The sequence below is a fragment of the Muscardinus avellanarius genome (assembly GCF_963383645.1).
Source record: "Muscardinus avellanarius genome assembly, chromosome: X".
Lineage (NCBI taxonomy): Eukaryota > Metazoa > Chordata > Mammalia > Rodentia > Gliridae > Muscardinus > Muscardinus avellanarius.
The window spans coordinates 81,867,461-81,891,514 of record NC_137792.1 but is presented as its reverse complement, the minus strand read 5'-3'; the positions used below and the strand labels follow the sequence as shown (position 1 = coordinate 81,891,514).

General features: G+C 40.6%; 1 protein-coding gene across 1 annotated transcript in view; it reads left to right on the top strand.

Annotated features, from left to right (window-relative positions):
- Positions 1-23,510, top strand: part of XIAP (X-linked inhibitor of apoptosis) — a gene marked incomplete at its 3' end in the record, with an annotated part of 28,605 nt that extends 5,095 nt beyond the window's left edge. The window contains exons 3-6 of the mRNA XM_080719500.1: positions 1,028-1,106; positions 3,165-3,207; positions 13,148-13,348; positions 23,317-23,510. Coding sequence (XP_080575626.1) covers positions 1,028-1,106; positions 3,165-3,207; positions 13,148-13,348; positions 23,317-23,510 — 517 coding nt within the window. The remainder of the gene's footprint in view (positions 1-1,027; positions 1,107-3,164; positions 3,208-13,147; positions 13,349-23,316) is intronic.
- Positions 23,511-24,054: the final 544 nt, after the last annotated feature.

Here is a 24,054-nt window from a genome sequence, read left to right as displayed (position 1 = left end):
TCCACCCCCAGTACCACAAAAATAAAGAATAAAAAATAGGGCTGGGAGTGTAGTTCCGAAGTAGAATGCTCCTGGGTTCCATCTCCATTATCACAAAAAAAAGAAAGAAAATCGGTTTGGGGGTATAACTTGGAGGTAAAAGGCCTCTGAGTTCAATCCAATGCCTCTGGGTTCAATCCCAAGTACCTCAAAAAATACCTTAGCCTTAAACAACCTTAAAAAGAAAGATTGAAAATGGAGATTTTAAATGTACAATTAGTTAATCCTCTAAATAAAGGCCTGTTAAGAAGATTAAGTACTTTAAACTTTAAAAAATAAGTCAAGGTGCTAATTCAGTAACTCTTGCTTAAAAGTTGAAAGTTTTCAAGTTGATATTTTTGCTCTACTAACATTAGCATAAGTAGTATAAGAAACACTTTTTAACCTTAAAAAGTGTTTTTTTATACTACTTAAAAAGCATAAGTAGTATAAGGAACACTTTTTTAACCTTAAAATGACAAGTTGGATAGGCAGTTGGATAACATTCTATACTTTGTGGCCCCTTACAAAAAACAACAGAAAGCCAGCTAATGGAAATAATTTGATGTAGATTTTAAATATTTGACTAATTAATCAGCTACTAAAGTTTTTTTTTTTTTTTTTTTTTTTTGGTGGTACTGGGGGTGGAACCCAGAGGCTTTCTACCTCTGGGCTATACTCCCAGACCCATTTTTTGTATTTTATTTGGAAACAGGGTCTCACTAGGTTGCTGAGAGCCTCACTAAGTAGCTGAGGCTGGCTTCCGGACCTGTGCAATCCTCCTGTCTCAGCCTCCCAAGTGTGGGGATTATAGAGGATTATAAGCCTGGGCCACCACGCCCGGCTTTATTCTTTATTTTGAAACAGAGTCTTCAGTGAGTTGTGGAAGGCCTTACTAAGTACCGGAGACTGACCTTGAACCTGTCTTAGCCTCCCAAACACTAGGATTACAAGCTTGCACCGCCACACCCAGGTAATCAGCTACTAAAGTTTATCTTTTATTGTATAGGTGTAAATATCTGCTGGAAGAGAAGGGACAAGAATATGTAAACAATATTCATTTATCTCATTCACTTGAGGAATCTCTGGTAAGTCCCTTATTGTGTTATATATTTTTTTAAATATTATATCCTTTGTTTTACAATTCTTGCCTCATGTAAAATTCATGGTATTGTGTCAAAAATTAATGTATGGTGAGCTTTAAAGGTGAGAACTCAAAGAGGTTTGTAAATTTTTTTTTTTTTTTTAGGTACTGGGATGGAACCCAGGGGCATTCTACCTCCAAACTACACCCTTAGCCCTGTTTTTTATTCTTTATTTTTTGTTTTTTATTTTTATATTTTTGTGGGTCTGAGGATGGAACCCAGAGGCATTTGACCTCCGAGCTACATCCCATACCCAGTTTTTTATTCTTTATTTTGAAACAGGGTCTCACTGAATTGCGGAAGGCCTTACTAAGTAGCTGAGGCTGGCCTTGAACCGTGATCCTCCTGTCTCAGCCTCCCAAATGCTGGGACTACAAGCATGTGCCACCACACCCAGCTGAGTTTTTTATTATTGAACTGAAGCAAATTTGTGAAAAGGAGATCAGGATGAACTGATTTAAATTAAGTAACTTTATAAGCAAAAATAGGGTTGAAGAACCAAACAACCAAAGTCTCTTAGTCTTCTGAAAGTAGATCTTCATATAATGTATTTTGTACTTGTAAGTAGTTTAAACCTTTATAAAGATCGTATTTTTCAAAAATATATCTAGGCTGGGCATAGTGGCACAAACCTGGGAAACAAAGGCAAGAGAATGGAAAGTTCAAGTCTAGTCTCAGTAATTTAGTGAGACCATGTCTCAAAATAAATTTTTCAAAAAAAGCACTGGGAGCTGGGCATGGTAGTACACACTTACAATCACAGTACTTGGGAGGCTGAGACAGGAGGATTACAGGTTTGAGACCAACCTCAGCAATTTAGCGAGACTTTGTTTCAAAATAAAAAATAAACCAGGTGTGGTGGTGCATACCTGTAATCCCCGTATTTGGGAGGATGAGACAGGAGGATTATAGGTTTGAGGATAGCCTCAGCATTGTAGTGAGACCCTCCACAACTCAGTGAGACCATGTTTCTTTTCTTTTTCTTTTTCTTTTTTTTTTTTTTTTTTTGCGGTACAAGGGGTGGAACCCAAGCTAAACCCCCAGTCCTATTTTTTCTTCTTTATTTTTGAAACAGAGTCTCACTGAGTTGCAAAGGGCCTCACTGTGTAGCTGAGACTATCCACAAACTGTGATCCTCCTGTCTCAGCCTCCCAAATGCTAGGATTACAAGCATGCGTCACCACACCCAGCTCGAGACAATGTTTTAAAACAAAAAATAAAATAGGGCTGGGGGTATAGTTCAGAGGTAGATTGCCCTTGGGTTCAATCCCCAATACCACAATAAATTAATTAATTAATATAAGATAAAATCGGGCCAAGGATGTAGCTCAAAAGTAAAATACCCCTGAGTTCAATCCCCAGTACCAAAAATAAAATAAAGCACTGGGAGCCAGGTTTATGGCACACACTTGTAATCCCAGTACTTAAGAGGCTGAGACAGGAGGATGGCAGGTTCAAGGCCCTAATTGGTGATGTCATCTGCAAAATAGGACTAGGGTGTAACTCAATGGTAGAATGCCCATGGATTCAATCCCTAGTATTCTCCCAACCCCAAATAGCACTGGAGTGTAGCTCAGTGGTAGAGCATATGCCTTCCATGTTTGAGGCCCTGAGTTCTACCTGCAGTACTGCAAATATTTTAAAAATGTATCTAAATTGTTAAGATCAACAAGGTAGTCAAGACATTAGTCATATGGGGAAAGAATCATGGTCTAGAATGAAAGATTGGAGTGACCACTACAGCTCTACCATTAATTGTATTGCTTACATGAAGTAATTTAATCTCCTTTGGCCTAAGTTTCTTCTCTGTAAAGTGAAGGAATTGGATTAGATCTTTTAACTTCCTTCTATTCCACCAGGCTATGCCTCTTGTGAATATCCATATTTTGAATTTGAATAAAGCCAATTTATTACAAATTTGTGATTAGTATGACTTTTCAAATTGAGGTAATTGCTGTCTATCAAAAGAATTCTTACTTACAGTTAATATTTCTATTTTAGGTAAGAACTGCTGAAAAAACACCATCACTAACTAAAAGAATTGGTAAATATGCTTATTAAAGTAATATACTTTTAATTTCACTACCAATTTTTTATTTATGGGGTAAAAATTAAGCATATTCTTTCAAAGGCATCATAAAGTTAGATATGACACTGGTATAAACTGAATGAAATGCTTATAAATTTCAATCAGATATTTCTATATATTAAGAATGTTAAACCGGGCATGGTGGTGGACACTTGTAATCCCAGCATTCAAGAGGCTGAGATGAGGATGCAGGTTCAAGGCCAGCCTCAGCTATTTAGTGAGGCTCCTTTGCAACTCAGTGAGACCCTTTTTCAAAATAAAGAAAAAAAATATGGCTAGGGTTATAGTTTGGAGGTAGAATGCCCCTCGATTCCCCCAAGAACCGAAAAAAAAAAAAGTGTTAATACAAGGTCAGGCATGGTGCCACACGCTTGTAATCCCAGTACTTGGGAGGCTGAGACAGGAGGATCACAGGTTAGCAGCTAGCCACAGCTACTTAGTGAGGCCTTCTGCAACTTAGTTAAGACCTTGTTTTGAAACATAGACTAAAATATAGGGATGGGGGTGTAGCTCGGAGGTAGAATGCCCCTGGGTTCAATCCCCAGTACCACAGTAACACACAAAAAAGTGAAATGTACGGCCAGGCATGGTGGAACATGTTTGTAAACTGTGGTTCATGGACAGCCTCAGCTATGTAGTGAGGCCCTTTATATTTCAGTGAGATCCTGTTTCAAAATAAAGAATAAAAAATAGGGCTGGGGGTATAGCTTGGAGTTAGTTACACCTGGGTTCCTAGGGTTCCATCCCCAGTACCACACACATAAAAGCAAGTTAGTACAAAGCCGGGAGTGGTGGCACATGCTTATAATCCCAGCATTCAGGAGGCTGAGACCAAAGGATTGTGGTTCACGGACAGCCTCTGCTACTTAGTGAGGCCCTCTGCAACTTAGTGAGACCCTGTTTCAAAATAAAGAATAAAAGCAGGGTAGGGGGTATATCTCAGAGGTCGAATGCCTCTGGGTTCTATCCCAGACCCGCAAAAAAAAAGTACAAACCAGGTGTTAGTACATGCCCATAGTCTCAACTATTTGGGAAGCTGAGGCAGGAGGCTCACTTGAGTCTAGGAGTTCAAGGCCAGCTTGGGCAAGATAGTGAGAACATGTCTCTAAAAAAAATTTTAAACAAGGATTATAAATGCCAGGCATGGTTGCACATGCTTGTAATCCCAGTAGTTGGGATGCTGAGATAGGACAATTGCAAGTTTGAGGATAGTATCTCTACAATAGCCAGACTCTCAGCAACCTCATGAGACCTATTTCAAAGCAAAAAGTTTTTGAAAAGGGCTGGGGATCTAGCCTGAAGGTACAATTGCTCCTGGGTTCAATTCTCTGTAAAATCACACATGTACACAACTCTATATTGTAGTCTGGGCATGGTAGTACATTCCTGTAATCTCAGTATTTAGGAAGCTGAGACAGGGAGATTGGAGAATTGCAGATTCAAGGTCACCCTCAACTGCTTAGTGATGTCCTCAGCAAATAAGTGAGGCCTTGTTTCAAAATAAAAAATAAAGCTAGGCATAGTTGCACATGATTGTAATTCTTGGGAAGCTGATATAGGAGGATCTCAGGTTTGCAGCCACCTCAGTAATTTATTAAGGTCCTCTACAACTTAGTGAGACCCTGTTTTTTCATACTAAAAAAATAAAATAGGGCTGGGGGTGTAGCTCAGAGGGAGAAAGCTCCTGTTTTTGTTTTTTTTTTTTTTTTTTTTTGTGGTGGTGGTACTGGGGGTGGAACCCAGAGGCTTTCTACCTCCGGGATATACTCCCAGACCTATTTTATATTTTATTTGGAAACAGGGTCTCACTAAGTTACTGAAAGCCTCACTAAGTAGCTGAGGCTGGCTTCGAACCTGTGCGATCCTCCTATCTCAGCCTCCCAAGCGTGGAGATTACAAGCATGTGCCACCACGCCCGGCTGAAAGCTCCTGGTTTGATCCCTAGTACCACAAAAAAATAAAGTAGGGCTGAGGGTGTAGCTCAGAGGTAGAATGCCCCTGGGTACATTCTCCAGTTCACATACAAAAAAGGATTATTGGACAGCCATTGGATAGTTAGATTTTCCTTGTTTTAGGAGGAGTCACAATAGATTGTCCTATCACCATTTATTTCTGCTAAAAACACAAAACAGAGTGAGGTACTATGTAAGTGAGGATTGAGAATCTACTAATGTGCCATCATATAGATCATTCCTATCCAATCTATTCTATCCCATGCTATCTTTGGGCTTTTCCTAATTTCTTCACACAAAGAGTAAGATTTGTTTTGTTTACCCTTCTTTTTGTTTTGTTTTGCAGTACTGGAGATGGAACCCAGGAACATTATACCTCCGAGCTACACTCCCCGCCCTATTTTTATTCTTTATTTAGAAACAGGGTCCCACTGAGTTGCAAAGGGCCTCACTAAGTAGCTGAGTCTAGCCACGAACCGCAATCCTCCTGTCTCAGCCTCCTGAATGCTGGGATTACAAATGTGTGCCACCATGCCCGGCTTCCCCTATTACCTTTTGAAGAGGTAGAGATTTATATCACAAAGATTGGTTATTCATTATATACATCTTTCTTTTGTGGTACTGGGGGTAGAACCCAGGGGCTTTTCTACCTTCAAGCCATACTACCAGACCTATTTTATACTTTATTTGGAAACAGGGTCTCACTAAGGTGCTGAGAGCCTCACTAAGCAGTCGAGACAGGTTTCAAACCTGTGCAATCCTCCTATCTCAGCTTCCCAAGCGCTGAGATAAAAAGCATGTGCCACCACGCCTGGCATCATAGACATCTTAATAATAGAAGTAATGAGCCGAGTGTGTAGCTCCCTGGTAGAGCACTTTCCTAGCATCTATAAGGCCCTAGGTTTGATACCCAGTGCCACAAAGTAAGAAGGAAAAAAAGAGAAAAAGTGGGCAGAAAAAGAAACTATGTTAAGCAAAGAAGATATTGTTACCCCTGCTTTTACTGAAGATTGAACCCAGAGGTATTCTAGCTCCAGGATAAACCCTTAAAACCCTCAGCCCAAGCCGGGCATGGTGATGCACACTTGTAATCCCAGCATTCGGGAGGCTGAGACTGGAGGATCACAGTTCGTGGACAGCCTCAGCTATTTAGTGAGGCCCTCTGCAACTTAGTGAGACCCTGTTTCAAAATAAAGAATAAAAAATAGGACAGGGGTTGTAGCTTGGAGGTCGAATGTCCCTGGGTTCCATCCCCAGGCCCACCCCAAGAAAAAAATCCTGAGCCTGATTTTTATTCTTATTTGGAAACATGGTCTCAAGGTTGATAAAGGCCTCACCACGTTAATGAGGATAGCTTTGAAACTGCCATCCTCCTATATCAGCCCACCAAGTACTAGGATTACAAATTTGGGCCACCATGCTCCGTTTACCTCCACTTTTCACAAGAAGAAACAGAGATTAAGTGGTCTACCCATAGTCACATTATAAATCATTAGTTGAACTAGAATTATAAACAAGGTCTTCTAAATTCTTTTTTTTTTTTTTTTTTTTTTTTTTTGGTGGTACTGGGGATGGGACCCAGGGGCATTCTTCCTCTGGGCTATACTCCTCAGACCTATTTTATACTTTATTTGGAAACAGAGTCTCACTAAGTAGCTGAGGCTAGCTTCCAACCTGTGCAATCCTTCAGTCTCAGCCTCCCAAGTGCTGGGATTACAAGTGTTACACCACCACACCCGGCTTATTCTTTCATTGAAACAGGGTCTCACTGAGTTGCACAGGGCCTAGCTAAGTAACTGAGGCTACCTGCAAACCATAATCCTCCTGTCTCAGCCTCCTGAATACTGGGATTACAAGCGTGTGCCACCATGCCCGGCTTTCTAAATTATATATTTTAATTGAAGATCTTATTTTCAATTTAGGCAGCATGTTTTAAAAATAGAAAGCTTAATTTAGAATATGTCTGGTAATTCCCCACTCCCTATGCTTGTAGCATCATCTATTTAGTATCTTAAGTATCACAAGGCAAGAGAATATTTGATATTACTTATTATGGGGTTTTAATGTGCATAAACCACACAATTTAAGAAATCAGTTAAAGCAGGGCATGGTGGAGTGCGAGAACAAAATTCAGCTGCCCTCTAGACATCTTCACCTAGAAATCTCAAAAAAATTTTGAATTCAGCATTTCAAAATCACCCAGAGATGGATGCTGTCATGCATGACTGTAATCCTAGGACTTGGGAGCCCTAGACAAGAGGGTTGCAGGTTTGAGGCCAGCTTCAGCAACTTAGCAAGACCCTGCTTCAAAATTAAAGAATAAAAGTGCTAGGGAGCCAGGCATGGTGGCACACACGTGTTAATCCCAGTATTAGGGAGGCTGAGACAGGAGGACTGCGGGTTCAAGGCCAGCCCTCTACAATTTAGGCCCTCTACAACTTAGTGAGACCCTGTCTCAAAGACTAAAAAAAATAGGGCTGGGGGTATAGCTCAGAGCTAGAGCACACCCCTGGGTTCTACCCCCAGTTCCATCCCCAAAATAACAAATAAATACCACTCAGACTGAGTCCAGATCTGTTCTTTTTCTTCTACATTTGTTAACAGTATCACAGTTTACAAGGTCACCCAGTAATTTGTTTATTTTTTTCTTTTTCATACTGGGGATTGAACCCAGGCACATTCTATATCTGTGCTATACCCCCAGGCCTTTTTTTTTTTTATTTTTTGTAGTACTGGGAATGGAACCCAGGGGCATTCTACCTCTGAGCTATACCACCAGACCTATTTTTTGCTTATTTTGAAACAAGGTCTCACTAAGTTACAGAGGGCCTCACTAAGTAGCGGAGGCTGACCTAGAATTTGCGATATTCCTGTCTCAGCCTCCCAAGTACTGGGATTACAAGCATGCACCACCATACCCAGCATGCCCGGACCTTTTTATTTTTTTATTTTCAAACAGAGTTTTACGAAATTGCTGAAGATCTTTTTTTCCGGGGGGAGGGGTCTGGGAATGGAACCCAGGGGCATTCAACCTCCGAGCTATACCCCCTGCCCTATTTTTTATTCTGTATTTTGAAACAGGGTCTCACTAAGTTGCAGAGGGCCTCACTAAGTAACTGAGGCTGTCCGCGAACTATGGTCCTCTGGTCACAGCCTCCCAAATGCTGGGATTACAAGTGTGCACCACCATGCCCAGCTCATTTGCACTATTGTAATACTGTCCTAACTGATCTTCTGTCTGCATTATAACCTGTGAACAGAATTTTTCTTTATCAAATATAGGTCTCATTGGGCGTGGTGGCGCACGCTTGTAATCCCCGCACTTGGGAGGCTGAGACAGGAGGATCGCGCAAATTCAAAGCCAGCCTCAGCTGGCTAAGAGACCCTGTTTCCAAATAAAAAATGTAAAATAAGTCTGGGAGTGTAGCTTGGAGGTAGAAGGTCCCTGAGTTCCATCCCCAGTACCACCAAAAATGAAAAAAATAATAGGTCTTAAATTACTTTTGTTACCTATTGTATAGTGTTCCTTAGAGTCAAATCCCCTTGTGCCTCCCTTACCTGCCTTCACTCTTTTTAAAAACATTTAGTTGATATAGCTTAGTAGTAGAGTACTTGCCTTGTAGCATGCATGAGGCCCTAGGTTAAAACCTTAGTACTGCAAAAAAAAAAAAAAAAAACTTCCCAGACAATATGAAAAGAGTCAGTGGATGAATAAAATGCATTTAGTGAGGGGTTGGGTATGTGGCTCAGTGGTAGAGTGTTGCCTAGCTGTGTGAGGCCCTGGGCTCATTTTCTAGCAGTGCAAAAAAGTTAAATAAAATGAAATAAGCATTTTTGAGGTATATTATGGCATAATATACATATAGTAAAGAGATTAATGTACACTAGTTTTTACCTTGGCTTTTAACACTTATATACAATTATGTGACCACATAGATCAATGTAGATCAAGATGTGGAACAGTTCTACTTCTCCAGAAAACTCATTCCAGCCCCTTATATTTTGGCTTCTGTAACAAGATTGGTTTTGTCTATTATCACAGATTAGTTTTGAAATTCTTGAATGGAGAGGCCGGGCGTGGTGGTGCACGCTTGTAATCCCCGCGCTTGGGAGGCAGAGACAGGAGGATCGCGCAGGTTCAAAGTCAGCTGCGTGCTCTGGCTTAGGAGACCCTGTTTCAAAAATATAAAATAGGTCTGGGAGTGTAGCCCGGAGGTAGAAGGGCTTCCAGGAACCCCAGTACCACCAAAAAAAAAAAAAAAAAGAAAGAAAGAAAGAAAGAAAGAAAGAAAGAAAGATTGATTCTTGAATGGAAGCATGCAGTATGTATTCTTGTGTCTGGTTCATCATTATGACATTTTGCTCATCATATCTATGAGATGCATCTATGTTGTTTATGGTAATTTTTTGTTGTGTTGTATTTGAATATACCGCAACTTATTTATTTCTCTGATAGTGGACATTTGAGTTGTTTTCAGGTTCATGTTAGAAATAACACCACACCAGTCAGGCGTGGTGGTGCATGCTTGTAATCTCAGCAGTCGAGAGGCTGAGACAGGAGGATCGTGGTTCATGTGGTTCGCGGACAGCCTCAGCTACTTAGGCCCTTTGCAACTCAGTGAGACTGTTTCAAAATAAATAAAGAAGCCAGGTGTGGTGGCGCACGCTTGTAATCCCAACGCTTGGGAGGCGGAGACAGGAAGATTGCACAGGTTCGAAGCCAGCCTCACTGGCTTAAGAGGCCCTGATTCCAAATAAAAAATATTAAAATAGGTCTGGGAGTGTAGCCTGAAGGTAGAAGGGTTCCATTCACAGTACCACTGAAAGAAAAGAAAGGAGAGAGGGGGGGGGAGGGAGGAAAGGAGGAAGGAAGAAAAAAATAAAAAATAGGGCTGGGGGGGTGTAGCTCAGAGGTAGAATGCCCCTGGGTTCTATCCCCAGTACCACAAAATAAATAACACTGCTGTAGCCAGGCGTGAAAGCATATGCTTGTAATCCCAGTACTTGGGAGGCTGAGACAGGATTGCAGGTTCGAGGACAGCCTCAGCAAGTAGTAAGACTCTTACCTAGTGAGAACCTGTTTCAAAATAAAAATAGGGCTGGGTGTGTAGCTCGGAGGTAGAATGCCTCTGGGTTTAATCCCCAGTGCCACAATAAAACAAACAACACTGCCACAAATATTGTTGTGCATGTCTTTGGCTTTATCTAGTCCGACTCCCTCAGGTGCAAAAACTGACATTTAGGAAACTGATACATTCGGTGTCACAGACTAGTAGGGTATCCCCTGATTTTCCATGCCATTTTTGAAAATAATTGTTCATTACTCAGTAACATATACTTTGTGAGTGTGTGTTACTTTAGCTACACCCTCAGTCCTATTTATTTATTTATTTATTTATTTATTTATTTATTTATTTATTGGAGGTAGAACCCAGAAACATTCTACCTCTGAGCTATACTCCAGCCCTATTTTTTATTTTTTTATTTTAAAACAGAGTCTCACCGAGTTGCAAAGGGCCTAAGTAGACACTGAGATTGTCCACAAATGTGTGCTCCTTCTGTCTCAGCCTCCCAAGTACTGAGATTACAAGTTTGCTACCAGCCAGCTCAACACCTACATTTTAAGTACATTAGATTAATTGTTTGTGAGTGCAGCTGGTTTGAAAAGCATTTATTTAGCTTTGCCAAGCACTTAATTATTTCCTTTCTTTTCTTATTTTATCTCATCCTATGCTAGGGATGAAACCCAGAGCCCCTAAAATGCTGGGCAACCCCCACCCACCCACCTTAGTTACATCCTCAGGCCTATCTCTTCAAAGCTCCAATCTTCATCAGGCGTGGTGGCGCACACTTGTAATCCCTGCGCTTGGGAGGCTGAGACAGGAGGATCGCACAGGTTCGAAGCCAGCCTCAGCTACTTAGTGAGGCTCTCAGCAACCTAGTGAGACCCTGTTTCCAAATTAAAAAATATAAAAAATAGGTCTGGGAGTATAGCTCAGAGGTAGAAAGCCTCTGGGTTCCAAATAGACACTTCACAAAAGAAGAGATACAAAGGGCCAATGGATACATGAAAAGATGTTCTTCATCACTGGCCATCAGGGAGATGCAAATCAAAACTACACTGAGATTCCATCTAACCCCAGTCAGAGTGGCAAGCATAAAGAAATCAAACAACAAATGCTGGCGAGGATGTGGGGAAAGAGGAACTCTTTTACACTGTTGGTGGGAATGCAAACTAGTTCAACCACTATGGAGATCTGTGTGGAGATTCCTAAGAAAGGTGGGAATAGATCCACCATATGATGCAGCTATACCACTCCTAGGTATCTTTCCAAAGGGGTTGAATTCAGAGAAATACAGCAACATATGCATACCTATGTTCATAGCAGCACAATTTGTAATAGCAAAAATATGGAAACAGCCCAGATCACCATCAACAGATGAATGGATAGCAAAACTGTGGGAAATACACACAATGGAATTCTATTCAGCCATAAAAAAGAACAAAATTATATCATTTGCAAGCAGATGGAAAGCCCTGGAGAACATTATGTTAAGTGAGATCAGCCAAGCACAGAAGGAGAAGATACATATGTTTCCTCTAATATGCCCAAACTAGGAAACACAAAGGATACCAGTGGGACTCCAGACATTAGAGGGGAAATACTAGTCAAGTTTGAATGGAAAGATAGGAGAGGAGGAAGGCCGATCTTGATTAATGAGGGTCTACATCTGAACATGTGTAAAATTATGAATAAGACATGGTTAACCTGGACAACCATTGGTGGAAGGGGGGAAGGGAAAACGGGGACGGGGGGGGGGGAGAGGGCACCAAATATAGTTTAAATGTATACTATTTATGTTCAATAAAAAAATTGTTAAAAAAATAAAAATAAATTTAAAAAAAGCCTCTGGGTTCCACCCACAGTACCACCAAAAAAAACATAATAAAGCTCTATATTTTTTTTTTGTGGTACTAGAGATTGAACCTAGAGGCATTCTACCATTGAGCTACACATACCTCAGCCCTCCTTTTTTTTTCTGGTACTGGAGATGGAACCCAGGGGAATTCTACCTCCATGCTACATCCCCAGCCCTACTTTTAATCCTTTGTTTTGAAACAGGTTCTTACTAAGTTGCAGAGGGCCTCACTAAGTAGCTGAAGCTAGCCATGAACCTGGATCCTCCTGTCTCAGCATTCCAAATACTGGGATTACAAGGGTGTGCTACCATGCCCAGCCCAATTTTATTTCTTTTTTTTCTTCTGGTCTGGGGATGGAACCCAGGGCCATTTGACCTCCAAGCTACATCCCCTGCCCTATTTTTTTTACTCTTTATTTTAAAACAGGGTCTCACTGAGTTGCAGAGGGCCTAAGTAGCTGAGGCTGTCCTGAACCAGGATCCTCTGGTCTCTGCCTCCTGAAAGCTGGGATTACAAGTGTGCACCACCACACCCAGCTTTATTTCTTATTTAGAGAAGTTTTTGCTAGGTTGATGAGAGTCTCACTACTTGTTGAGGCTGTCCTTCAACCTGTGATCATCCTGTTTCAGCTTCCCAAGTACAGGGATTATAGGTTTGTGCCACCATGCCCTGCTCTTTTTTTTTTAATTTTGAAACATGGTTTCACTAAGTTACTGAGGGCCTCACTAAATTGCTGGGGCTGGTATTAAACCTGCAGTCCTCCTGTCTCAGCCTATACCCAGTTTTAAAGACCTAATTTTGAATAATCCATACTCACTGCATTTACAGTGAGTCAGAAAATTCTGAAAGCAATAAAAATACTTCAGTGCCTAAATATTCTTTAAAAATTCCTTACAAAGTAGCTTTGGTTTGCCAGTTTTTATTTGCTTGCTGCTTAATTTTTTAAAACTAACTTGCCATTGACTTTTGTTCATAAAATTTATTTCTACTCTGTGTTTTCTTCCTTACAATTTTCATTCAGATGATACCATCTTCCAGAATCCTATGGTACAAGAAGCTATACGAATGGGATTCAGTTTCAAGGACATTAAGAAAATAATGGAGGAAAAAATTCAGACCTCTGGAAGCAACTATATATCACTTGAGGTTCTAGTTGCAGATCTAGTGAGTGCTCAGAAAGATAATACACAAGAAGAATCAAGTCAGATTTCATTGCAGAAAGGTATGCATGGCTGTATGTATGTATGTATGTATTGTGGTACTGGGGATGGAACCCAGGGGCATTCTGTCTCCAAGCTACACCTCCAGCCCTGTTTTTTATTCTTTATTTTGAAACAGGTTTCACTGAGTTGCAAAGGGCCTCACTAAGTAGCTCAGGAGGACCATAAACCTGGATTCTCCTGTCTCAGTTTTCCAAATGCTGGGATTTACATACATGTTCTATCGCTCCTGGCATGGTATGCATGGCTGCTTTTATTATTTTTTTATTGTTTATATTTTTCGCAGGTTTGGAGATGGAACTCAGGGCCATTTACCTCCAAGCTACACCGCCTGCCCTATTTTTTATTCTTTATTTTGAAACAGGGTCTCACTACGTTGTGGAAGGCTTCACTAAATACCTGAGGCTATCTGCGAACCACGATCCTCTGGTCTCAGCCTCTCAAATGCTGAGATTACAAGCATGCACCACCACACCTGGCTGCATGGCTACTTTTATTTGTTTGTTTGTTTGTTTGTTTGTTTGTTTTTGCGGGTCTGGAGATGGAACCCAGGGGCATTCGACCTCTGAGCTACATCCCCTGCCCTATTTTTTTTTTTATTCTTTATTTTGAAACTGGTCTCATTGAGTTACAGAGGGCCTCACTAAGTAGCTGAGGCTGTTCATGAACCGCGATCCTTCCTGTCTCAGCCTCCCGAATGCTGGGATTACAAGCGTGTGCCACCACGCCCGGCTTTGCATGGCTGTTTTTAAAAAGCAAGCAAACAAGCTGGGCATGGTGATGCACGCTTATAATCACAGCATTTGGGAGGCTGAGAAAGGTAGATGGTGGTTCGCGGACAGCCTTAGCTACTTAGTGAGGCCCTTTACAACTCTGTGAGACCCTGTTTCAAAATAAAGAATAAGCCAGGCGTGGTGGCACATGCTTGTAATCCCAGCATTTGGGAGGCTGAAACAGGAAGATTGCGCAGGTTTGAACCCAGCCTCAGCTACTTAGTGAGGCCCTTTGCAACTCATTGAGACCCTCTTTCAAAATAAAGAATAAAAAATAGGGCTGGGGGTATAGCTCAGTGGTAGAATGCCCTTGGGTTTAATCCCCAGCAAAAAAAAAAAAGGCAAGAAAACCTAACAGCACTAAATTATAGATAGCATTTTCATGTGACTTTGTAGTCTACTCATTTTCCTTCTCTCACATCCCCCTTAGGGTAAATGTTTTTTATTGTGAAAATTTTTAGAAATGCACCAAAGTGGAGATAATGGTATAATGAATCTCATAGACACATGAATCAGCTTTGGTAATTATAAACACTTTCCCAATCTTGTTTCCTCAATTTTTTTGCTATAGTACTTCAAAATATATACTAGATATCCTATATATTACTACCTATAAATACTTCAGTATATAGTGAACAGACAAAATTTTTTGTCTTGTTTTTGGTACTGGGAATTGAACCCAGGAGCATTCTACCTCTGAGCTATACCACCCTCCAGCACTATTTTTTCTTTCTTTCTTTCCTTCCTTCCTTCCTTCCTTCTTTGTGTGTGTGTGTAATACTGAGGATAGAACCCAGGATCATGCTACCTCTGAGCTACACCCCAGCCCTATTTTTATTCTTTATTTTGAAACAGGGCCTACGTTGCAGAGGGCCTCACTTAGTAGCTGATTCTAGCTATGAACCTGCAACCTTCCTGTCTCAGCCTCCCAAATACTGGGATTATAAGCAGGTGTCACCATGTCCTGATTTTTTTTTTATTTTGAAACAGGGTCTCACTGAGTGCTGAAGGCCTCACCAAATTGCTGAGGCTCGTATCAAACCTGCAATCCTCCTGTCTCAGCCTACCAAGTACTAGAATTATGGGCTTGCACCATCACGTTGGGCTTACTGATGTTTTTTAAACAGAACCTTAATGTTGTGTATTTATCTTCTCAGGCTGCTATAATAAAATACCACAGAAAGGGTGGCTGAAACAATAGATATTTATTTCTCACAGTTCTGGAGGCTAAGAAGTCCAAAACCAGGGTGCTCCATTTCCCCTGAGAGCTACCTTCCTGCTGTATCCTCCCTTGGTGGTTGGAGGAAGGGGGTAGTGCATAAGTGCTCTGAACTTTCTTCTACTTATAAGGACTCTAATCCCCTCAGGAGGCTCTCATCCTCATGACCTCATCTGAACCTAATTATACGAATGCCTCGTGGAACAATGGGGACACATTCTCAGAAAAGTGCTATAAAGCAGTTTCATCATTTTGCAAATATCATAGTATGTATTTAGAATAAAACCTAGAAAGAAGTCAAGTGTGGTGGTACACACTTGTAACCCCAGTACTTGGGAGGCCCATACAAGAGAATTGTGGTTTTATAGCCTCCCTCAGCAACTTAGTAAGCCCCTGTTTCTAAATAAAGCATAAAAAATAGGGTTGGGGTATGGTTCAGAGGTAGAAAGCCCTTGGGTTCAATCCCCAGTACCACAATCAGTCAATCAAATAAATAAATACCTAGAAGAGCCATTTGTGGTGGCACATGCCTATAATTCCAGTACTTGGGAGGCTGAGAAAGGAGGATCGCGGTTCACAGGCAGCCTCAGCTACTTTGTGAGGCCCTCTGTTATTCAGTGAGATCCTGTTTCATAATAAAGAGTAAAAAAGTAGAGCTGGGGTTGTAGCTCTGAGATAGAATACCCCTTGGTTCCATCCCCAGTACCTCAAAAAGAAAAAAATAATTGCCTTGTATGATGGCACCTATAATCCCAGTACTGGGGAGGCTGAGATAGAAGGATCACAGGTTCGAGGGTCCTGCACAATAAGACTATCAGCAACCTAGAGATCCTGTTTCAAAACAAAAAGTGCTGGAGGTTTATCTTTAGGTAGAATGCCCTGGGCTCAATCCTGGTTTGAGTTTAGCATATGGTAACTTTTAGCAAGGCCTTGTTTCAAAGTCAAAAATAAACTGCACGTGGTGGTGCACGCTAGTAATCCCAACATTTGGGAGGCTGAGACCGGAGGATCGTGGTTCGCACACAGCCTCAGCTACTTACTGAGGTGCTTTGCAACTCAGTGAGACCCAGTTTCAAAATAAAGAATAAAAAAAAAATAGGGCAGGGGGTGTAGCTCGGAGGTTGAATGCCCCTGGGTTCCATCCCCAGACCCGCAAAAAAAAAAAATAAAAATATAAAGGTCTGTGAGTCTGGCTTAGAGATAAAACACCCCTGGGCTCAATCCTCAGTATCACAAAAAATATTACAATATGAAAGCTAGGCATGGTGGTACATGCTTGTAATCCCAGTACAGGAGGATCTGGGTTCAGGGCCAACCTCAGCTACTTAGTGAGGCCCTAAGTAAAAAATCAGCTAAGGGTATAGCTTGTAGGTAGAATGCCCCTGGGTCCAATCCCTAGCACCACAATAAAAAAATTACAATATGAGATAAAGCTATTAACTTAGCATATGTGCTGAGACATTTTTTAATCCACATATATAATAGTCAACCCATATTCATCTCTTATCTATCCTTCCATGTGTATCTGCTGTAATATCCATGTATTCTAGAGGAGGTTTAGAATAATATAGTAAAAATATGAGCAAATAATATCAAAATCATCTAGATATTTCCTTTATTGCTTATGTGCCTGGAACCTCCTGATCTAGAAGATGGCCTTGTGGGCAATAAAAGGGATAGTATATGCAGAGTGTCACCATCTCAAGTAAGTGGCTGTATACAAGGTTAACAAGCAGAAGGAGAATTGATATGAATGTTTAATAGACATCTCATCCCATTGCGTCTATAAAATAGAATTACAAACATAACTAAAAGGAACCTTAATGATCTCATTGCAGTCAGGTGCCATGATGCATACCTGTAATCTTCTCAGTTTCAGAGGCTGAACTTGCAATCCTGTCCAGTCTCCCAAATACTGGGATTACAAACATGTGTCGCCATGCCTGGCTAAACTTTTTCTTTTGGCTTCATACTGGAGGTCAAATACAGGGCTTCCCACATGCAGTACCACTGAGCTACCTGTTCATTCTCAGTTTGAGCCTGTAGATTTTGCTTAGAAGGTTCCTTGTGTGTGTGTTAGGTACTCATGATTGAACCCTGGGACATTCTACCTCTGTTATTCTACCCAGTCTTATTTTATTTTATTTTATTTTATTTTTGCGGGTCTGGGGATGGGACCTGGAGGCATTCGACCTCCGAGCTACAACCCTGCCCTATTTTTTATTCTTTATTTTGAAACCGGGTCTCACTGAGTTGCAGAGGGCCTCACTAAGTAACTGAGGCTGTCTGCGAACCGCGATCCTCTGATCTCAGCCTCTCAAATGCTGGGATTACAAGCGTCCACCACCACGCTCGGTTCTATTTTTTATTTTTTTTTTTTTATTTATTTTTTTTTTTTTCAAATTTCCCTGATAATTTTTTTTTTATTTTTTATTTTTTATTGGTGCACTGTATTCATACATCATAGTGGGATACAAACTTTTGTAGACATACATGCACACATCGCCCAGTCAGCCCCCACCCGATCCCCACCCCATTCTCTCCCCATCCCTCCCTCCCCTGCTTGGCTTAGTGGTTGACATCTAGTATTATAGCAATTTATCCAAAATTAAAAATGATAATCTCACATAACAGTTTCATTTGTCTGATACCAAGCTTTTGATGACTTAAAGATAACATTTCAATATTTCTTTTTGCTTTCTTTCTTACCAGAGAATATTTTTTTCTTTTTTTTTAGGTGAAACTATCATATATTTATTTTTCAGAAAAAAATCTATCCTGATATGGAATATGGACTCTAGATACCCAAAACAATCTCGAAGCAAAAACAAAGCTAGAAGATGTATATTTTCTGATTTCAAACCATATAAAGCTACAATAATTGAAACAGTGTAGTACTGTTCTAAAGGCAGATATATAGACCATTGGAGTTAAATACAAGCCTAGAGCTAACTTCTTCCCTATATTGTCAAGTTATTTTTGACAAGGTTTCCACGAACATTTGGTGGTGGAAGTAATAATCTTTTAACTAAATATTGTTGAAACATAATAATTACATGGAAAAGAATAAAATTGGACCCTTACCTAATCCCACATACAAGTATTAACTCAAACTAGATAAAAGACCTAAATATAAATCTTAAGACTATAAACTTTTAGGAGAAAATCTGGGTCATAAAACCTCACAACATTGAAATTGGCAGTGATTTCTTGGATATGATTTCAATGGCACAGGCAACAGAAGAATATACAAACTCCCTAAAAAATAAAAGAAAATATTGTATATCCAAAGACAATGTAAACAGAGTTAAAAGTTACTAATAGAATTGGATAAAATATTTCCAAATGCTATATCTGAAGGTATATTAATATTCCAACTAGACATCCTAAAAATTAACAACAATAAAGGCAAACAATACAATTTAGAGATAGGTAAAAGACTAACATAAATAATGAATCTCCACAGATAACCAATCTTAGTTGTCTGTTGGATGGAAACTCTTGTTTCTCTGGTTCTGGTGTGTGTTACCTATTTCTTCTTTGTAGTTAATCTCTTTGAGTATTTTCTCTAGCGCTGGTTTTGAAGACATAAATTCCTTCAGTTTCTGTTTGTCATGGAAGCTTCTTATTTCTCCATCTAATTTGATAGAAAGTTTTGCTGGATAGGAAATTTTTGGCTGGAAGTTGTTTTCTTTCAGAGTTTGGAATATGTTACTCCAAGCCCTTCTGGCTCTCATGACTTGGTTTGGGAAGTCTGGAGTGATTCTAATTGGTTTGCCTCTGAATGTCACTTGGCCCTTTGTTTTTGTTGCCTTTAAGATTCTCTGCTTGGCTTCCACATTGGTCATTTTGACAATTATATGGCGTGGGGATCCTTTTCTCGGATCCTGTCTAAAGGGAGTTCTATAAGTTTCCTGGATCTGTGTATCAACCTCTTGCTCTATATTTGGAAAATTTTCTGCTATTACTTCCTTGAAGAGATTGTTGATCCCTTTGGTATCACTTTCTTTTCCCTCCTCTATTCCAATTATTCTTAGGTTAGCTCTCTTAAGATGGACCCATATTTCTTCAATGTCAGATTCCTGCTGTTGGATATCTTTTTCTAGATTAGAAACTATGCATTCATTTTTGGATTGCTCATCTTCTAAGAGCGAGATTCTGTTCTCCATGTGGTCTAATCGGTTGTTTGTGCTTTGAATTGAGGCCTTTACTTCATTAATTGCATCCTTTATCTCTTTTTGGCTCTCTCTGAGTTCTTTTCGAAGCACCTCTATTATTTCTACAGTTATTTTCCTGATTTGATCTTCTAGAAATCTCTGATTTTCTGTTTTATCAGGTTCTGATGTTGTGGGGTTGTGCACATTCATTACTTCAGTGTTATTCCTCTTTCCCATGATTTCGGAGGTTTGTGCCCTCTCTGGGTTCTTCCCTTGGGTCACTATGGCTTCACTTAAGGTGCTCTGGATCTCGAGTCTGTATTATCTCAGACCCTACTACTCCTTTACTGGGTTGTATCACAGAGTCTCCGACCCAGGGAGTCGATAGAGGCTGCTTTAAACTATGGGGGGTGCCAGGTTGCACGCTCTCCTATGGTGTGATATCTCTGCCACCACCACTCCCTCACTGGGTCAAGTCCCAGGAGGCACAATACTGGGATTTCTCCTCTGTGGCCCGCAATTTGACTCACTGTTCTTGAGTACGTAGATATAGCTGTACTGGACTCGGTGAATTCACTGCTGCTGCCGCCGCCGGTGGCAATATGGTGCCTCTGCCACGCCCTCGGCCATGAGGCTGGCGTATTTTTTCTTCTCTGGTTTTGATTTCTACTCTGAATCCCTGCAGCGTGTGCTGAGCTCAGCCACTGGGAGCTTTAAATGCTGTCTGCGCCGAAAAATCCCGCCTAGCTGTTCCGCATCGGCTCACCTCGGCTTGCAGTAGCTGTCCGCTGAGTTCGCCGCTGCCGCCGGCAGTATGGCGCTGCTGCCGCGTCCTCGGGCGCGTGTGTCTCCTCTGTGGCCCTGAGCTCTGTTCTCAGTCCGCTTTCTCTCTGGAGCCTGGTGGTTTTTTTGTTTTTCTGGTGATGGTGTTTTCTGGCTATGAAAGGCGCTCTTTTTGTGGTAATGGAGATTGGTTGTTAGCGGGACTCTTAAGCCCCGCTTTTCTTGGTCGCCATCTTCCCGGAAGTCTCCTCGGTTCTATTTTTTAAACAGAATCTTACTAAGCTGTTGAGGGCCTATCTAAATTGCTGCGGCTGGCCTTGAACTTGTGATCTTCCTGCCTCAGCCTCCCAAGTACTGGGATTACAGGCATGGGCCACCACATTTGACTAGGTTGCTTTTTAAGAAAAATATTAAATAATCTTTTCCTCAACCATCTAGCTAGAGAAACATCCCCGAGCACAACGTGTTCATCTCCAGTTTAAAATCCTTCATTGGCTCCCAGGATCAAGTTCAGATTCCTTCACATGGCTTGCCAAATCTTAGGAGCAGCCTCTTCATAACCTCTGTATCCTTATTTCATGGTATTTTCCCTTCAACTTCAATGTTCAGGCTTTCTTTCTCTGTGAACTTACAGGCCATCTTCTGCATCTCCCCTTGAAGCTTGCTTCTGTTATTTCCTTTACCCAGAACACTGTTTTCTCACTACCCCCAGCCTCTTTTTTTGGGGGGGTGATACCGGGAGTAGAACCCAGGGGCTTTTCTACCTCCAAGCTATACTCCCAGACCTATTTTATACTTTATTTGGAAACAGGGTCTCACTAAGTAGCTGAGGCTGGCTTCGAACCTATGCAATCCTCCTGTCTCAGCCTCCCAAGCGCGGGGATTACAAGCGTGCACCACCACGCCCAGCTCTGTGGCCTTTTTTCTCTCCTAGTTAATTCCTAGACATCCTTTAGGACCCAGTTTAGGTACAGTTTCCTCCAGCAGGCTTTCCTTTATACATGTGTACACACAGAGACATGTTCACACACCCTTCCTGTGTTCTTCATAACACTGTAATTACCTTTGTCACCATAGCAAATTGTAATGTATTGTTTACTTGTCTTCCTGACTTGTCTGTGAATTTGGGGGGACTTGGAGTCTGTATTTTATTGTATTCTTAGTGTCTAGAACCTAGTTAAGTATCTAATAAATATTTGTTGAATAAAATTATTACACTATTGTATCCCAAAGATGTTTTCAAGATAGTGTTCCCTGGTATGTTAGAAGAGACCCCATGAGAAAGGAGCTTCATATTTATTTATTTATTTATTTGCGGGTTTGGAGATGGAACCCAGGGGCATTCAACCTCCGAGATACAACCCCTGTCCTATTATTTATTCTTTATTTTGAAACCGGGTCTCACTGAGTTGCAGAGGGCCTCACTAAGTAGCTGAGGCTGTCCGCAAACCGCGATCCTCCAGTCTCAGCCTCCCTAATGCTGGGATTACAAGCGTGCGCCACCATGCCCGGCTCAGGAGCTTCATATTTAAATAGGGAATTGCATTATCTATTTCAAAGATGGGGCATATACTATACTTACTATACTGCACTGTATATGATGGTTTCCAAATGCTAGTATACCTGCTAACCCCAGAAATTTGAGATCCAGTGAATGATTCTCAGGAGTCTATTGTACAAGATTGTCCCAAGGGCTGGGCCCCCTGGCACATGCCTATAATCCTAGCACTTGGGAGGCTAAGACAGAAATATTAAAGATTTAAGGCCAACCTCAGCAATTCATACAGAACCTCAGCAACTTAGACACTGTTTCAAAATAAAAAATAAAAGAGCTGGGCACAGTGATACACACCTGTAACTCCAGTATTTGGGAAGCTGAGACAGGAGAATCACAGATTCCAGGCTAGCCTCAGCAACTTAGAGGCCCTTAGCAATTTAGTGAGTCCTTGTTTCAAATAAAAAATAAAAGGGCTGGGGTTGTACTTAGGGTATAATGCCTTTGGGTTTGATCCCCAGTACAAAAAACAAAGAACTAAACTAAACTAAAAATGTCCCAGAGGCTCTTTGGTAGAGCAATTGCATAGTGGGCACAAGGTCCTGGGCTAATCCCCAGCACCACAAAAAGAAAAGAGCCCCAAGTAATTTTCATTTGAAGCCAGATTTGTAAATCATTAGTATATAGTGATTAAAAAGATATTTAAAATATATAATGCATTTGGAATAGTGCCTAACAAAAGTATTTATGCTCTATTGCTCTAGACTGCTGTTTCTACTGTTATATTTCAACATGACATACATTTATGTGGCATATTTCTTAGCATTTCACAAAACCAGTTTTGAGAAAAGCTAAATTAAGCAAGTGTTTCAGTGTCACTTTTATGCTGATAACACCTAAATCTCTGGTCCTGACTTCTTCTGACCTCAACATTTGATTCTCTACTTACCCTGCAAACACCACAAAAACATCTGCAAATCCCAAACCTGTACCTCCTCTTATAATTCCTATAGACATCACCATCTCCTTGTCTGCCAACCTAGCAATTTTGGAGTCAACCTTAGTTCCTCTTTCTTCCTCAGGCCTCAAATCCAGCCAACATTAAATCTTACTTGTTTAGAAGTGTTCCTCAAATCTATTCCTTTCTGGGATGTTTTGCCCTTTCTATATGTTATGTGTTACATCAGTTACCTAACCCTTGCTTTTCTGCCTGGCAAATTGCTGTCCATGCTTAAATGTCACTTTTCCCCTGTCCTCTTCACCAACTCATCTGAACAGAACAACTCATTCATGTCCCAGAGCACTTTGTACATAACTTTATTATAGCACTTATCACTTTGTACTTTGTGCTTACTATAGCCTCATCTTACATCCTCTGCCACTAGCATGCAAGCTATTTAGGAACACATACCATGAGTGAGTCATCCTCTTATCTCCAAGAACTTGAATGTCTAGAAACACAGTAGGGGTTCCATAAATGTTTCAATGCTTAATTTAAGCAAATAAGTCTAAAACCTAGTATATTTTTTCTGTCCCTGCACAGATATTAGTACTGAAGAGCAGCTGAGGCGCCTGCAAGAGGAGAAGCTTTGCAAAATCTGCATGGATAGAAATATTGCAGTAGTTTTTATTCCTTGTGGACATCTGGTCACTTGTAAACAGTGTGCTGAAGCTGTTGACAAATGTCCCATGTGCTACACAGTCATTACTTTCAAGCAAAAAATTTTTATGTCTTAATCTAACGCCACAGTAGGCATATTATGTTCTTATTACTTTGATTGAATGTGTGATGCAAAGGAACTGAAGTAATTGGCATTGAGTTCCATTAGAATTTGCTACCAAGTAGGAAAAAATCATTAACGGTGGTGTTTTAGTTGGCAACCTAAATTTCAAACTTCTAAATGCTCCAGATTATCTGTATGATTTATCCAATTTTTATTATTGTTTAATTAAAACTATAGATTAAGAAGTATCATTATAAGTGATCACAATGTATATTTGTAATACACTGACTTAGTTTCTAAGTGTAAGCGAATTAATCATCTGAATGTTTCATTCTTTTTAGATGGGCTTTAAAGTGGAGCATTCTGTGTAAATGTGGAGATTAGAGTTAATCTCCCCAAATCACATAATTTGTTTTGTGTGAAAAAGGAATGACTATTCCACGCTGGTGGAAAGATTGAAATTATTTTTAGATGTTTGCCTTTGTATTTTTAGGATTCTGTCCATTTTCTTTTAAACTTATAAACATATTTGTGTGGATGATTTTTTTCAAAAGAGG